This window comes from Physcomitrium patens, chromosome 26 (assembly GCF_059467195.1).
Source record: "Physcomitrium patens ecotype Gransden chromosome 26, ASM5946719v1, whole genome shotgun sequence".
NCBI lineage: Eukaryota > Viridiplantae > Streptophyta > Bryopsida > Funariales > Funariaceae > Physcomitrium > Physcomitrium patens.
The window spans coordinates 5,843,183-5,861,053 of record NC_143435.1 but is presented as its reverse complement, the minus strand read 5'-3'; the positions used below and the strand labels follow the sequence as shown (position 1 = coordinate 5,861,053).

General features: G+C 36.6%; 2 protein-coding genes and 1 long non-coding RNA gene across 5 annotated transcripts; all 3 read right to left on the bottom strand.

Moving 5' to 3' along the window:
- Positions 1 to 8,269: 8,269 nt before the first annotated feature.
- On the bottom strand, positions 8,270 to 11,697 carry LOC112277809 (SNF1-related protein kinase regulatory subunit gamma-1). 3 transcript variants are annotated; one of them, XM_024510551.3, is made up of 8 exons: positions 11,451 to 11,697; positions 10,865 to 11,118; positions 10,516 to 10,685; positions 10,055 to 10,204; positions 9,765 to 9,926; positions 9,429 to 9,511; positions 9,079 to 9,279; positions 8,270 to 8,963 (listed from the first exon to the last, which is right to left on the bottom strand). In XM_024510551.3, exons 2-8 carry the CDS (start codon positions 11,085 to 11,087, stop codon positions 8,714 to 8,716), a joined length of 1,239 nt encoding a protein of 412 aa, XP_024366319.1. In that variant the 5' UTR covers positions 11,088 to 11,118; positions 11,451 to 11,697; the 3' UTR covers positions 8,270 to 8,713. The 3 variants fall into 3 exon arrangements, with proteins under 3 accessions (XP_024366319.1, XP_024366318.1, XP_024366320.1); XM_024510550.3 differs by having other exon boundaries at positions 11,349 to 11,585; XM_024510552.3 differs by lacking the exon at positions 11,451 to 11,697 and adding an exon at positions 11,308 to 11,440.
- Positions 11,698 to 12,101: 404 nt separating this feature from the next.
- On the bottom strand, positions 12,102 to 13,638 carry LOC112277812 (putative dolichyl-diphosphooligosaccharide--protein glycosyltransferase subunit 3B). The gene has a single exon (XM_024510557.3). It carries the CDS (start codon positions 13,280 to 13,282, stop codon positions 12,233 to 12,235), a length of 1,050 nt encoding a protein of 349 aa, XP_024366325.1. The 5' UTR covers positions 13,283 to 13,638; the 3' UTR covers positions 12,102 to 12,232.
- A 2,631-nt stretch (positions 13,639 to 16,269) lies between these two features.
- Positions 16,270 to 16,930, bottom strand: LOC141044985 (uncharacterized). The gene is made up of 2 exons (XR_012216833.2): positions 16,770 to 16,930; positions 16,270 to 16,612 (listed from the first exon to the last, which is right to left on the bottom strand). It is a non-coding gene; the product is annotated as an uncharacterized LOC141044985 (long non-coding RNA).
- Between the last annotated feature and the right edge of the window lie 941 nt (positions 16,931 to 17,871).

The following is a 17,871-nucleotide window of genomic DNA, read 5'->3' as shown; positions in this document are numbered from 1 at the left end:
TCGTTGTGATTCCTGTCAACGAATTGGTTGACCCACGGGTACTTCAACGATGTTGTTAGTACCAATCTTGGCACATACATCATTTGAGAAATGGGGAATTAATTTTGTTAGATCCATTACACCAGCATCGAGACATGGACAAAAGCGGTATATTTTAGTCGCCACAGACTATGTAACCAAATCGGCGGAGGCTATTGCTACCCGTAATGATAATGCTAGTATGGTGGCCACTTTTCTATACAAGAATATTATCACTCAATTTGGATGTCCAAAAGAATTGATTAGCGATCGCGGCATCCATTTCATAAATGCTACCATAGCAGCCTTGACGAACACATACGAAATCAAGCACAAGAAAACAACACCATATCATCCTCGGGCCAATGAGTAGACAGAAAAGACCAATGGTATTCTATGTAAGATTTTAACCAAAATAATTTTGGGCACGGGAACGGATTGGGATACTAAATTATTTGCGACATTGTGGGCGTATCGTATTGCATATAAAGTGACTACCAATTCCACACCATTCCAGTTGGTGTACGGGCAAGAAGCAATATTACCAATTGAATTGGAAGTTGAGAGTTTGCGCATTGCGTTGGATGAACGTCTTGGAGATAAGAAATCACTCCAATATCAGTTGGCAGAGTTGCACAAATTGGATGAAATATGGGCTACAACTCTCTTCAACATGTAAGCAACTCAAAAATGGCAAAAGAGTTACTATGATAGTAAACTGCGTCCGAAGAATTTTATGCCCAATGATTTGGTATTGTTGTATGATAGCAGGTTTAATCATTTTTCGAGCAAATTTCAAGTTTGCTGGCACAGGCCATATCGTGTGATTGAAGGGTTTTTCAATGGGTCTGTTCAATTGAAGGATTTCATGGGTCATCGATTCAGTACCCGCATTAACGGGAATCGATTACGATTATATCATATATAAAATCCAGAACGGATTTTTCAATTTCTAGAGGAGATCACGTCGAATGTACTTAGGATAGACCTAATTAAATGCGTTAGGGTGTAGAGGCGGCTAAAAGGATAATTAATAATTACTAATGTGTGAGATGGGACGGAGGTGAAAAACGGATAGTAGGGGTAACATATTGTCATTATCACCAAGTAGTAAAAGAATAGGAGTGGGGCACCAGTTAAAGTCATTTTGTGGTGTTGTTTTAGGTTGGCTGGAGTGCCATTTTCTTGTATTTCTTGTGTTTTCGAGAGTAGTAGTTCCAGTTAAGAGTTAACAATGAGGAGTGTAGTGACTTTCGACCAAGAAGTTATTTCAAAGGTAGCATGTCATCATTTGAAAAGAACCAAGGTTGGCAGACGGCTAAGGCAATTACATCAGAGCTCATCAAATGATTGTGCTTCATGGTAAGGAGTCTAGGATTGTATTGACACAACACATATATGTCAAGACGGTTAATGTTTGTAGCGGTAGGGACGTTTGAAGGGATGGTGTTCAATTGGGCAGCTTATGTAGCAACCCGTATTCATGCAAAAATAGGAAAGTTTACAGCATTGCTATGTTTCAATTATGTGTATGCTGTGATCGCATACACATTGTAGCAAATATCACCAGTAGAGGGAAGTTCTGAATCAGTGCTAGTGCCTCCGCAGTGAGAACAAAATTTTTTGGCACAGAATGTCAATACAATGGAAGTAATACATGAAATTGAAGAATCTAGTCATCCTATGGCACCGCAAATGGATCCGATTCGTTTGGTGGTGGAAGAGAATGAAGTCCCGACATTGTTAGATATCAATCAGTTAGCATTTCCACAAGGCCGGCTACCGAAAGGCGTACATCTTAAAAATGCTCTATTGAAGTGTATTTCGCAAATACATTGCATAGTACGAAGATTGGATGTAGAGGGCAGTGGTAAACAGGAATTAGAGGCAAGCAAAAAGGTGATATCAAAGCAGACCCGAAGAATTGAAGAGCAAGAACGGATCATCTAGGCGAATGCGGAATCCAAGCTACTATTGGAGCGAAAAATTGAGAAACAACAGGAAGCTTGGGACAAAGAAAGAGAATGCATGGTGGAGACCCATAGGCAAGAACTATTTCGGGCTTGCAGTCATTCAATTTTGGAACTGAAAAAAGTGAAGGGTCAGTTGGTAATAGAACGAGAAAAGGCCGAGTTATTGGCGCAAGAGAAATTGGTATTGAGTGATCAATACAAATATGAAATGGAGCAGTTAAGGACTGAAATTGAGGCCTTGAACGTCGAGGTGACAAGATTGGTAGAGGATTTAGTCAATATTGGTCAAGCACAAGTATCGACGTTGACAGTTCCTGAAGTTCCAGAAGAGAGGAGTCACTTTCAGATCCAATTGGAATTGAGAGATGCTCAGATCCTGAAATTGGAAGCTCAAGTACATGAACTGGGCAAGTACAATGAAGACCTTTCAGCTCAGTTGAGGCAAGAGGCGATGGAAGGATTGGAGGACGACGAAGATTTACAGTTGGAACCGAAATCGGTGGAACCAATAACAAATACTGCTGCAATTGATTAATTAGGTGGGCTAGAGGAACTAGTAATTTTGTGGAGATTTGTGAAGTACTTTTTAGATATGTATCAATTGAGTGTTTGCGAGGACGTTGCAAAGATAGGAGTGGGGCTATGTAGAATAGATATTAATTCATTTTTTAAAGATATTGGTAAAATATATTAATAGTCCATATAATAGGAAATTCAGAAGGACGAATGAGTGATTTAGTTATTAAAAGTGGTTAATTATAGAATTATGATTAAAATCTGGAAAATCAGGGGAAAGTATATAGGAGTTCTAGAAGTTAATTAGGGTGCCAGACTGTGATAGTCATGAGCCGAGGGCCATCGTTGTGATAGTGTAAGCTGGAATAAGCTTGGTTCTATCTCTTTTCTTTTGTTTTTTATTTTCTTTGAATAAGAGGATTGAGAATTTCTAAATATTGTGAAGTGAATTATGGAATGGAAATGTGATTGGTATTATTTGAAAAGAAGAAAGATTGAATGCTGAAATCTGATTGTAGTTTAGCAGAGAGAATGAGTATGTGTTTGTGTGAAACACCATAATGTGAATGGCAGTTCTATGTGAAGAATTCTAGTGATTGGAATGAAGGCAATTGTGTGGTGAAAGTTGTGAGGGCGCAGTAATACAGTTAGAGATTATGAGGGTGAATATATTGGTGGAAATAACAGTTATTGGTATGACTGAATTGCTATAAGGAAGAGACCGATAAGGTGAAGGAGGAGATTATAGTTTCTTTGTGTATTCAGATATTAGAAATAGAGATGATACATTCAGGAGGTAATTGATTGTGTGACCTTAACGTGAACGCTTAAGCAACTAGTCATTCCCCGTGTTCAAATCCCTCTATACGAGTTTATTTCCATTAGATTAATTTGGAATAAGTAAAACGAGCAATCACACTTCTATATCAAATACTATAGAATTAATTTACTTTTATCTACTTTTACTTACTTCTACCTTATACATGTAATTATTACCTTAGATGTATATGTCCGTGACACCTTGAGAGCCACTATGAAGAAATGAAATAAGAATTGAAGACTATACAAGGTTTCTAGGCTAATTGGATATTTTTGAATACCATGGTGAAGTCAAAAATGAAAAAAAAAAAAAAAAAAAAAAAAAAAAAGATTAATTACTAGAAAATAGGAGGACCAACAGCTAATATAGTCCTTGTAGGAAGAGAAGTGCACAATTCCTATATGGGTTGTAGCACCTTAGATATAGGTAGGAAGATAAGACCAAGGCATCAAGGCCTCTTTGGACGACCAATATACACTACTTGTGAGCCTTGGTGAGGCTCGAGGTCCTGATTTCTTAAGCAAGTTATCCTTGAGGTAAAAATTATTCACTTAATTTTTCTATTATTTATATTTTATCTTTAATCTATTATAATTTATTCATAGTAACTTGAAATTAAATGAATTTTATGCCATTCAAAGATAAAAAAAAAATATCTATCTAAAAATATATTTTTTACTTTTTTATTTTTATTTTTTTTGAATAAAAATCCACTGAACAAATTGAGAATAGTTTTGTAGTGTAAAATTACTTGATTGTACTTGTTTTACTTGTCTTGTGTTGTTGTTCTTTTGTTCTTGTTTATTGCTACTTCTACTTCACACCACCAATTACAAGTAACTCTTAATTGAAGCCATCTTGTAATTTGAAATGAGAGAGAAATTTACCTTCACATGTAGATTATTATTTTGTACTAATTCATTGTTGTTTGAAATTTTACTAAAATTAAAAATTATTTTCTGCTATTTTAAGACCAATCATAGTAAATCTTATATCTTTAAATATTACATAGATGCTCTTGACATTATACAAAATGATTCAAACTTCTTTTCTTATAATTCTTTTTAAAGATGAATAGAAATTTTTAAAAAATCTTTTATAAACTTTCAAAAACTTGTATATTATAAAAAAATTTCTTATTTAAGATACCTAATTTAGAAGATGAATCTTGTGTAGCTAATTTTGATTACAAGAAAAAGAATTATGTATTGGACTAGCTCAAGCAATATAGTGGGATGTTTAAGATATTTACTTATTCTTGACTATTGATTGTTGATAAAATTTAATATTTGAGCTTAAGAGGGAGGTTAAAGCATGGACATTGTAACATTGTAAGTGGATTTTAGTTGAAACATGATTTAGCAAGTTTGAACGTAGAGCATTGACTTTGAAGCAACATGAGTAAAATTGACTCACAGATGGTGTTTAGAGGAAGTTATGTAGAAGAATTATAAATGATGGAAGATAATAATAAGATGGCAATTTGCCAAATTTAAGATGAGTCGACAAAAGAGATTGATTGCAAATATCAAAAGACAAGCATTTTTAGAAGTTGTTGATACCTCAATATGATCTACAAGCTTTTAGTATAGTGGTATGATTTTGGCTTTTGGTATAAGATGTTGTGAGTTCAATTCTTAAAATACCATACAAAAATAATGTACATATGTATTTAATATTTAATTTATTATAAAATATAATAAGAAGTATTTTTTTAAAATTTTAGTTGATTATAAAATATAATTAGATTACTATTTTAAATTAATTTATTTAAAAGGACTATTATTAAAATTGATTTTATGGTAATAATAGTTTTTATATATTTAGAGCTACCTTTTTTAGATATTGATGACTATTAAAATTATTTTTTGTTTCTTTTATTTGATGTTTAGTGTACATACTATGTAAAATATTTTAGAAAAAAGATTAAAGAATAATTTTTATATAAAAAAAAATAGTTATGCCAATGACATGAATCAATGGAGATGGAAGATGAAAATTTCCATTCCTATTAGCCAAAATTAATGCACAATGGACTTCAAGGAAGTTGTTCAAGGCCTTATTAGAAATTAGGGTTATTTTGTTTTATTAGCATTCAAACATCAAAGATTAAGATCATCAAATTTTGGATTTAGGATATGATTTTGGTGAACATTTTTTGTGATTTGGAATTTTTATGAAGGAGATATAAGTGCTCAAAGTCAAGATATTGATTTTGTACCTACTATCACTCTTTAGGGCACAGCTTAGGCATATGAAGGGCTTTGGAGGATCGGATTAGGCAATTGGATTGTTGATTGAAGCAAAAATTTGAAATTATATTGAAAGATTTCGAGTTGATTTGGATGAGTAATAATTGCTTTAAAATAGTGCTTTGAAATTGTGGTTTGTCAGAGAACCAATTTCATGAGGGATTTGGATCTAACCATATCTTGGGCCTTCAGACAAATCTTTGGCTAAAATTTTATGCGAATGTGTATTATTATGTTATTAAGCTATATATTAAATTTTGTGGCATTTGAATTTTGGGTTTTTGAGATATGAAGAAAATAGTAATCAAGTGCTTCTAAATTAGGATTTAGAGCATATACTAGGATTTCTAAGATGTCAAACAATTTATAAGAAATTTATGGTTAATTTTTTTTGTGGTAAAGCGTAAGGATAAAGAAAATATTATTTGGAAATTTGAAAAAAATTAAAAAATTTAATCAAGAAATATAAAATTCTAAAGTTCGAGGAGAAAAAATCTTTTACAAGAAAAAAATATATTAAAAGGAATTTCCTACAATTTTAGCTTTTTATGCAAAGTAAGGAGGTTTTTGAGAGCCAAGACTTTATATTTATGTTAAAGATAGAGATATGGAGCTATAAAAAAATCATGATGTAAATATGAGTTTTTAAAAGAAGTTTATGAATTTTCTTTGGAATTATTGAAAATCTAACTTACTGGCAAATGGTTAGTTATGATTTGGTATAGTAAAGGATGTTAGGAAATTTCTTGATAATTTAGAGATCCTTATATATAAAATTCATTAAATATTAAAGATTTTATTAGTAGAATATCTTTTAATATTATTATATTTATTTATCTTCTATAATAAGAATAAATCACTTATTAGAGCTTGGCTAATAAGTTAAAGCTAAACTTCCTATAACTAGGTACCTAATATATCTTCAAATAGAAAATCATGCTATACAACATTATAACATGTTACTTTTTGTTTTCTAATTGATTTCTTATTTCAAAGGGGATTTTTCATGTGTACTTCACAAAATCATGTAATAAGAACATAGCTATTGTTTTTTTTCTTTTTTCTTTTTTCTCCAATTTTATAAGACAATTATAGGATTTTGTGTTTGTACCTCATCTACAGTTTATTAATATAGTTCAGCTTATAAGATTTTTTTGTCAAGTTCTTTGGTTTATAGAATTTTTTTCGGTAGGATTTATAATTCATTCTTTTGAAAGATATATTCAATAAGATGTCATTTATCAAACTTAGTAATATATTTTTCATTCATTCCAAGATCAAGCACACACAACATCATTCATTCCAACTCTTCTAATGAATTTATACATATCCACAAAACTTCATGTTGTAAGGATATATTAAGTTCTTTCATAATATTGTTTTTTCTCCTAATAGTATTGTCTAAAGTCTTGTTATTATTCTAAATAGTATAAAATCTATAAAAGTTAAAGTACAAGAGTTAGAACAACTTCAATGTTTATTATTTAAAGGTGGACCAAGAGTTACATGGTGGGATGATATAAAAAAATTGCTAAATTTTTTCAACACACCAAATTATTCAAAGTAATTTGTGTATGATATTGTTCCATTTAGAGAATTGAATTCAACTTTTCAAGTTTTATCATGTTGCAAAGAACAAAATAGATTTAAATGAAAGAATTTTCAAGTATGAATGAAATATATATTGTACTTAATATTACACTTATATTGGTTGAGCACAAACTATATGCATTTTATGTGTAGAAACTTTATGTCATGGTTGTCTATAAATTATGCAAGTTTTTTGTATTAAATTATGATCTTTGTTTGATGCAAATATTATTATTTATTAACTTTAGACTAGAGATTTCATTAAGATATGTATTTTTTCATATATGTATGTATGTTTATATATGTATTTATACATATACTTTGATAGTTTTGGAAGTTGACACAAACATATGTATTATATATATTTTGTTTATTTTTATTTGTTTTTCAAATGATATTTTGAATGTAAAATTAGTTTGTATGATTAAAATTATGATTAGCCTAGCAATCTTAGTATGATCTTTATATGACTCATTGTATAAAATATATTATATGTTCATTTAAATTATCTTTTATGTCATGCCTTGAATTGCTTTAGGTGTTTCATTTTTAAAAAATCTATAATTTGTAAGTTTTGTTACAAAAAGATGTCTCTTAACAATTGTTTAAAATTGAAGTAAAATAAACTAATAATTCTTTAGTTTATTTTTTTAATACTTGGTTTGATTTATATTTTAATATACGTATTTTACTATATCATTCAATTTTTATATGGATATATTTATGTTTAATGATTATCTCTAAATGTTCAGATATCTTTTCTAATGTGTTCAAATAATAATACTAGAAGTTTATTCAATATCACAAACTTCAAATCATTTATTAAATAAATAAAAATCTATCATGTATTTTTTTATATATTTTTTTATAACAAATTTTACACTTTTTAGACATATTTTCAATTTTTTAATTCCATTATATTTGTTCTATCCAAAATCCACATTGGCAGTCTTTTTTAACCCCTGCGACTCTTTTGATAGAACAAGGATTGTGACCAAGGGTGGTAACCTTGTTTGAATACACGTTTGTTTTGTTTTTGTTTAATGTAGAAAAGTTCAAAATATGAAGACATTCATAAAACTTAAAAGAGTGCACATACATACACAAATATTTTTATCAAATTGAACAAATACGTTACATGCACAGAAGCTCCTGGTCTTTGCTTTTTCCGACTTTGACAGAAGAGTTCACAATACTCTCAGTCGTAGCACTTCAGCGAGACGAGAATCTTCTGAGATTTACAAGCTCACATTGAAAGCAGGCACATCATCGACGTCAGAACCAAGCTTCAATGGCACAGCTTCTATAGATTCTATAAACTCAGGTTAAATCTCAAGCTTCAATATTAGTTACCTGAACGCTGTCCCCTCAGTATAACATGGTTTTGATCATCACCTGCTGTCGACAGTAACGATGGATCCTGGACCCATGTGTGCACCTGTGAGCTGCAGCGCACCCTCGAAGAATCCACCCACGGGAGAGGGTTCTGCTAGAGGAGGAGCGAATTGCATCAGAATGTCACGCAACGTGACTACACTCATCCACTATGAAGCCACATCATCCACTATGAAGCCCCTGTCGCTGCGTGCTCTGAACAGCTTCTGCATTGCCTCCTTCATGGTGTCGCTGGAGCTGAAGGTAACAGGGTCCTGCATTGGGGGAGTCTTGACGTTGGCGAGGCTTAGTGCAGCAGCAGATATGGCAGCACCGAAGTCTTCTTGCAGGGGCGTTCCCTGGAGGTGGTCTCCGTCATCGTCCGCATGCTCTTTCAGGAAATCCTGGGCGAGCAGTTCACTGCCCATGACGTTCAGAGTTAGCAGTTCCATGAGTAAGTTCAGCTCACTGTTGCAGGAGAAAGTTCTAAGTTGGCGGTGTAAATGGTTTGGAGTTGAGGGAATGGACGGCATACTTGCGTTTAGAAAACACTTGTGCGTCTTCCAGTAGTATTAGCAAATCGCAGTAGCGGATGTTTCCAATGAGGCGTTTCGAAGGTCGGTCGAGGATGGGCACACCACTGATACGATACTTCCACATGGCATGCAGTGCTGTCACGAGGGTCTCGTCGCCGTGCACGAACACTAGTTGTTCTGCGTTGTACTCAGTTTCAAACCTGAACAGCAGAGCTTGATTAGGGTATTCTCTCCCAGAGTACTTGTCAGCTTGGTTTGAAGTAATGAAACTAGGTCTGGTGCTCTAACAAAGATACCAATCTCTTGGTTTGTGATGTCATACTGCGAGAAATTTCCACAAGATTCTCACCCAGCATTTCTGATTTCCTTCCCGGCAATTGTCTCAAACCAGGGCAATCCTTCACACTGTAGCAACAGGTGTAATGCAACGTTCTAATCACAACCAACAAAGATGTTAAAACCTTCTTGACTAAAAACATTAGACAAAGCTTAACCAATCGAACTCCATTATAACAATTACCGCTACCTATGCATTAAACACAAAATTAGGACAGTACCGTCCCTAAACAACAAATTTCTCGGAAAATCTATCGAGATTCAGTTTCAGATCTGGGTGAATTCAGAAGTTAAATAATTTAATTCCTGGGTCTACTTTCAAGTTCAAGACAAGAGATCAGTATAATACCTGAGTGATGAAGGCTCTCACACACTTGGAAGACTCAGCATCTACAACTGGAACAGCTTTCAACCGATGTTTGGAGAGGATTAGCAAGACATGAAGAAGTGTATCTTCCGGGCGGACTGGAAAGAAGGGACCCCACCGAAACGAGCTTGCCATGGTACTAACCTGTACAGCATGCAATAGTTTTTACACAGACAAGTTGGATATGGATCAGAATCAAAAGAAAATTTGAACCTCACTTGTGTAAGGCCTACTATCTGATATGAATTTGGACAAACCTAATGATTTTACACCTGTGTTGATTTCACATGGTCAAGTTTGTCCAAAAGGCCAAAGAAGTCTTCACGACTTTCCTTTGGTCCTTCCCTTTGGAAGTTGCTCTCAGGAGACTGGGTTGTTAACTTTGGTTCATGAATTAATCCGGCTTCTGCTTCTTCAAATCTCTTCACATCAAGTAAGAAGAAATTAAACTCTTGTCAAAAATATTGTACATCAAATAAAAATCTAAATAATTATTCAAAAAATCACAAAAATGAATTCCAAAAAATTAAACCAATAAAACAATCAAACCATCAACCAAGGACATTTGAAAGACAACCCAAATGCCAGAGGAACTAGAAAAAATCACAATAAACGTTGACACCACAATTCTGACAGCCGAAGGAATATGCAAACATCTATGCAACCTCAAGAGAGAAGATGAGCTGTTGACGAAATGGAGAAACCACAGAGGTTAGAAGGTGAGGGAAAATACCTCGAGAGCCCATAGTACAAGACTAGCAAAATCGAGAAGGCCTACGTATTGATCCGTCAATGGCAAACTACCAGTTTGGTGAGGATCTCGAACTGGCGCACCCATCACCTTCTGGATAAATAATTTCTCGATGGCAGCACCAATAGTGTCGGTCATACTCAATTCCACCACTGAGGAGACGAAGAAACTGTCTTATCAGTGCATACAAAGCTGATTCACCTAGTTTTCTGATTGCTGGCATACAAGAGGCCACATAGAAAGTGAACGCTAAACCCTAAAACCATTGCTTATTCTGCAATTGAATCTGTCCTCAATGCGAGGAGCAGAGTGGAGGATGATCGCAGGTCACCTTCGGCATTGCTAATTCCTGGGGCAGAGAATAAAGAAACATGATTAAAGAATTGTTTAAGTGCCTCCGTGGGTTGCAGACCTCCACCCTTGATCTCCTCACCATCGGGTGCTTGAAGATTCTTATTCTCCTCCTCGATATTGTTCATCACCAATTCCTTCTTCTCAAGGACTGTGCGCTCAGTAGCTGACACCAATCTCTCCAGTTCAGGTTTGCTCGCCATAGGCCCACAAACCTCCTCCGGGCACCAGAGACTGTTGGTGCAAATGTATAATAATTTGGTTACTAGTCAGATGCGACAAGCCAATTTCAAAACAAGAAACGAACGGTTGTGTGCGGTTGAGCGATCAAAAACAATTACAGCAAACGAGCGAAAACCACCAGCGTGAAATTGTTCACTGTAGCGCAAACCTCAAAAGGAGCAGACACAAAGAAAATCTTACTTTGGGAAGATTCATCATGACAGATAAAGAAACACTATTACCCGATTGACCGAGAAACATTACGAGCGAAATGGTCGATGGTAAAAACAGCAGCCCACACATTTCTGCAGAACATCTTGTTGCTATAAATTTCGAACATTCACCTGGAAGTAAACGTTGATCCGAGATATCTTGTAAGAAATTCGAGTTGTGAACTTATGCTCAGCTCTCTCACGAACTAACTAGACCAGACACTTATAGCGCGATTCGCAATCTTTCAGACAAATTAAGGTGCCGGTAAGCTCACATACAAGTGAACTGGTTCCGACAGCGAGCATGTCATTCCCTAACAGCAGCGCAAGGTACTGACAATTGTCAAGAATGGCGGCGATTCCGAAGCAGGGGGTGCCTTGGTTTGTGCTTGTCAGATGAACAGACTTGAGGAAGCCGTAAAAGCACAGGTGTTCCAACGTGACACGTACTTCGTCAGAATATGGTATCATTTCGGTACAATACGTATATAGTAATTCGCAGATGTGGAACAGTGTCGTATTTTGCTGTCAAGAGCAAGTTTTACCAATGTCGCGTTATTAAAGACATTGAACACCAATTTGTATAATTTTCAGTGTGGTACTCTTCAAAAGCTCAAGTCGTATGTGGTTGTGACGGGGTGCGAGACTGTTGTCAAGAGCATTTATTCCATACCAGTCTAAGTCGGAGAGCCTACTCAAATTCATATTCATGCACTGTACTGGACTAAAAACGATGTTGAAATAAGGCGGCAATTCAACCAATACAAACATGAAACTCATTGCTTAGGGTGACAATGTAATTTGTACTAAGAGCACCAGAAAATGCCAGAAGTGCACAGACCCTCCTTAGCGGAGATTAATGAGATAAGAGTGCACTAAGCACTGGGCTCTGAATTTCTATTGAGCAAAAAACTCTACGTCCACCGAGTCGGCCAGAACGCATGGATCCAGTAACCTGTTTTCCAGTTATCAAGAGCTATAACCTTCCTCACAGCCATAAAACTAATGGTAATGACGGTGATCATCAAGAGCCGTTGCAAAATTTTGGAACGAATCAGTGGAGCAAGGTGGGTCACGAAACCTATCAACAATCCCACCAATGTGTACAGAAAGCCCACAACAAACCCCTCGGCTCCAAGTTGCACCCCAGAGCCCTGATAGAAGAACACTAGCTTGTCAGGGTTAGCGCGGTCCTGCATGAAGAGAGGCATTTTGCGGATGATGTTGTGCATGCCACCAGAGACACTGAAGAAGTAGATCAGCAAAGCGCCCCCACACCAAACCCTAGGCTCCCGTAATGGGGAATCAGGAGCAGCCATTATCTTCACAGCAAAGGGAGTAGCAAGCAGCACCAAGATCGCGAGGGCCCAGGTTTGGCGCTTTGAAAGAGGAGGAGGCCGCGCGATGGGACCACATTGCTGGTTAGTTTTGGCCATGACGAAGGATGCGATACCTTCTGCAGTGCGAGGATACTCGCCATGGTTCATCTCCTCGCTCGCCTTCTGGTCCCCGCTCCCCGACGCCACTGACCTAACATGGGGCAGCGATTGCACCCCAAACATCTGAAACACACCCTGCATATGCTTGAATTCCAGGTCACAGAAAAACACTTTCCCCTCCGCCTCCGTCCCTTTGTTGTGATTCGCATACGCCGTGGCGACCAACCCAAATTCCTTTCTAAACTCCACCAACTTAAGCTCCGTGTTAGCGTGCAATTGGCTGGCGTCGAAAAACAGGATCAGCGAGTACGGGCGCGGTCCGGAGGTCGTCGACATAAACCGGCGGAAGTTGTTATCGTCCAACCGAATAACGCCATCCTTCGACTGCGATCGCATGTACAACAGATCTGCGACACGGTCCTCGTTCGACTCCGCTCCCGCTGCTGCAACCAACACCACCGCGAACACACACAACGCCGCTCGAAGACCGACACCCGAGCTCCAATCTCTGTTCAACTGCCCCATCACCACCAACCCTAATCTCGATCCGCTACACGAATCCAACAGCAATGGCCCTCAAGGTGCAACGAGGGTTTCACAAAACACGACTTCCAGGCGGTTGACTCGCAGCGCGAATCTTCACCATCCAGCCCTGTGGTGGTGGTGATGGTGGCGGAGTTCACCAGTGCGCTTGTGCTGAGGAATCGCTACGTCCGTGTAGCCATGTCGTGGTGCGTGCGAGAATTCGCTGCGTCTGGATTATCGGTGACGACGGTAAATTGTTGCCCACTGTATTTGCGCAACGACGACGACGACGATATATACTTATAAGTATTTGTTTGGTAATATTGTATCTTTGGGTGTATTTATTCAACTCAATGGGTTGCTCCTTTGACAAGTAAGCTACCGTGAGGTTTTCAGAGCTACTGTTGCTTATTTTATAACCTTGGTACATTTAATTGGTTTTTTTAAAGCTTTGGTCATAGGATTGGAGACTGACTACACACTTCCTATTACATTGTAAAGTCTAAAAGAAATTTTGTATTTAAAATATTAAATTAAAGTATTTTAAATAGGTGTGGGTTTTTACTAAATTGACTTGCCCATGATGAAGAATATGGTAATCAAGATGAATATGGTTGGTTTTCATTGATTTTGGATCTAGTAGTGGAAAAATGAATATAGAGGTCTTTTTTTTTTCATGTTGGTTAGGATGGGTGGATCAATTTAGTATAAACCTTGGTCTATTTAACATATCCCTAAAATATTGTGGTTGCAGAGTTTTGTGTAAATTCTCACTAATAAATATCCAAGATCTATAAACTACACTTGCAATGATTTTTTTGAAGACATAATTTATTATTTAAGGTAATGCTTCAATCATAGTAAATACAAGTTTCTTGTCATTGCCTGAATATTTTTGGTTTCCGTTTTTGAAATCTAAATGCACTTTGCAATCTTAAAATTCTTGTTTTCTATTTTCATCAAATTTAGCATCTTGTGCTAAAATCTTGTATTGTAAAGACATAATTGTACGATTTATTATATGAAATTAAAATAATAGCATTTGCAATTAAATAATTTTGCATTTGGTGCCAAAATCAATAGCATAATTTAGTTTTTTAAAATAAGTAACTTTAGCATCAATTTTTCTTTCTTGTTTATTTTTTTCCTCACAATAAAATTTATGAAAATACTAGATATTTCGACCTAATAACTAAATTAAATTAAATTAAATGATAATTGACTATTAATTATATCAATTATTATAGCTAGGATGCATATAAAGACACAAAACAATTGACTACTTGCAAGACAAAATTTTGAGGTTCTCCTTATAGTGTAAATCATACATGGTTTAAAATTTGGCATCACACAAGTATATATATATATATTAACTTTTATACAAAAACAAGGTATACTTGGTGCATTAATGGTATCATATTAACATTATTATAATTTTGTTTCCTAAGTGAAGCAAACACTCCCAAGGCTTGTAGATGCATCTCTATATACATATCATGAAACCTCCATTCTTCTCTTATCAACAAAACCTGGTTTAAGATGCTGATTAGTGGCATTTCACTTACGACGGGGTTAACATACCCATGTGACGCAAGCTGAGAACTGAATTGCTCTCGATCTAAAAAGCACCAGGAATTCAGATATCATTCCAACATATTCTATAACAAACTGCACTCCATACTTGTGCACATTCATAGCTAATTCTCATGTTTAGTTTGTAGGAATCCTGCAGTGAAGCAGATCGGTGCAAATTCTGCCGTTTCTGATCCACCGACGTTGAGCTGCAGCTAGCTTCTGGTCAGATGCTGACTTCTCAGCACAGTGAGGAAGTCTCTTCAACCAAACTAGTATCAAGTAAGCATGGTCAGTAGATCCTGGAAACAAGTTGCAGACAGAAGTTGATGGATTGCAAAAAAAGGTGGTGTTATAAAACACCGAATTGGCCATTTACGGGAAGAATCGATAGTGCTCTTCTAACTCTTGCATTGTTTGCTTTTCTTGCATCGTTTGCTTCGTCTGTGTCTGCGGTGCCCTTTTCTGCCGCTCTTGGTTCGTTTGCTTCGTCTTCGTCTGTGTCTTCTGCGCTTACCACCTTTGCGTTTGTGACGAACCTTGAGAGACTTGGAAGATTTGCGGCGTCGTCGCCGACTAGGCACTGCGATCTCTGCCGGGCCTTTTGACGCTTGTGCCGTTGGGACGCCGAGTTTGTACACTGCACCCTTCTTTTCTACAGATCCCGATTGAACCATGCTTTTCAGCGCAGAGCTCAACAGCTTTCTTTTGTTGGCATCCAATTTTGCGGCGTAGTTCGACTCGAGGTGTTTGCGAAGCTGCGCGAAGCTGGCTCCGTTTCGCTTCTTGAGATGGACCATGGCATCCCTGATCAAGGACTTACTCGCTGAGGTTGCCATGGTGTTCTTCATGGCAACGATATAAGAGAATTCTGATGTGATGAACCCAATGACAAATCTTGTGTTGGTGTAGTGGGCACTGGAACAAGCCAATTTATACTAGCGGATTTGACCAGCCATAGGGAAGTCCTATTCGTCAGACAAACGGCACGGAGGGGATTTCCCTCCAATGGACTCCGTTTAACTGGCTTCGAATCGTTGCGATGTTTAGGAACTAATGAGGTACCACTGGCGCCGGTTGAACCGCAAACTCGTGAGCTAGAATATACGCGGCTTGTCGTATCCTAAAGCTGAAGTGCCCAATTTTATCGAACAGCCATGTTCATTTCAAAGGGCGTGACCGCTTGGTATACTCCAAATTTCTATGGAATTTGGACTTTGTCAAAGTGTCCATAGGTGTACAGTTTGTCGGCAGCGCAGTGATCCAATTGGGAGGTCATACATCCGCTAATTCTCGTCAAACCACACAATAATTCAACAACTTCATGCCTTTTGATTTCCTGATATATATTATTGTTCCAGACTAATCCTAGGATGCTTGCCTTGTTACAGTCGCTGTCTGGAACGGTTACAAGATTTCCAGGATGAAAATCATTAGTATGTGTTGTTGAGAATTTAGTGAGGCGAAGTGCTACATAGTGAGTTTTCCTAACAATACTGTGGAGCTACTGAAATCATATCGCTCCCTCTAAGACAATCTCCTAGGATCGATCTAACATGCTTGCTAGCTGTCGTCTCTGCTTTGAACTGCTCTGGAAGCGAAACTAAACCCAACTTACCCAGCCTCTGAGCAACCTCATGCACTCACAGCGACGACACCTCCACCATCTTCACAAGTTTGTCACGAACAAAATCCCCCTACCAAGTTGGGGTCCGCCATAACATCTAACTGACGCTTCAACCTCCTGAATTCTGCATCCTGCTCATCACCAAGTTCACGGTTCATGAGTCACAATGAATGATTGAGCAACCTTAATTTCAACACAAAATTTCAAGTCCCTGACGAAGTGAAGAATCGATGGCGACGGGCAACATAACGACGCATGGCGGTGGAAGTTTAGGATTATCCTCTTCACCTAATCAGAAAGCAATTTCACGACGTTCCTCAACAAGATAGATAGATAAACTATGTGTTCTAGTGTGTCCAACTACGCGAAGCTTCGGGCATGCACATCATGCTTCATGTTGAACATGCTTGTCATGTTACATCGGACAGAAACGACGAAATGAAACGCCGCAGCAGTGGACACAAGAGCTTGCGGTTCTCCAATGATCACATCGAATGCGTGAGGGAATTTAGAGATTCCAGCGTCTCGTCTTGAGCTCTGAATCTGTGGGTTAACTGCCTCGGGATCATGAGTCCCGTGTGCAGATCTGTTTCTAGGGGAAGTTTACTATAGTTGCGACAACTGAGCTTCGCTTTTTGTGACTGGAGAAACGCCGCGAACGCGCGGCTGCGGTCTGTGCGGCACGGTCGACAATCAATAGGGAATACGGCCACAATTAGTTCCCTCTAAGGCAACAATGTAAATAGTTTGATATAAATCATTTTTCTGTATCGAAATTTTACACTGATTTCACTCAATTTTTATTTGATCCTACTTATTTTACGTAGTAATTATTCCAAAATGTGATAAATGGTGAACAAATTTGATTGCGCAGTAATATGATGGAAAAATTAAGGTTAAGAGTATAAATTGTAAAACAAAAGTATTTGAAAACAAAAAATTCTTGTGCTAAAAAGATATTAGATATTAAAGAAATACTTAGAACTTATGCCCTGTTGGTAATTAATTTCAAAAAATTAATTTATTAATAAATGAATATGATTGATGTTAATATAAGTAAAATATTAAATAACATGTCATCCAAAGTTAATGGTGTTGTACTATGTATTACCAAAGATATTTCCAAAACTTACATTTATATGATATTTTGATTTTCTAAAAAAAATTAAGTTTATATATATATATGTATATATATTTGAGCATACATATGTACAGATTATTATGCAATTCCATTCCAATTTCTAAAGGATCATTGGATAGAGTGGCTTGTATAAAAGTGTTACCAATGTTGACTTTTACAGTCATGTATTTTAATATGGTAGCTATATTTGTATAAGTAGCTTAAATTTTTTTGCTAACAAATAAAATATACTACACTACATTTAATAAT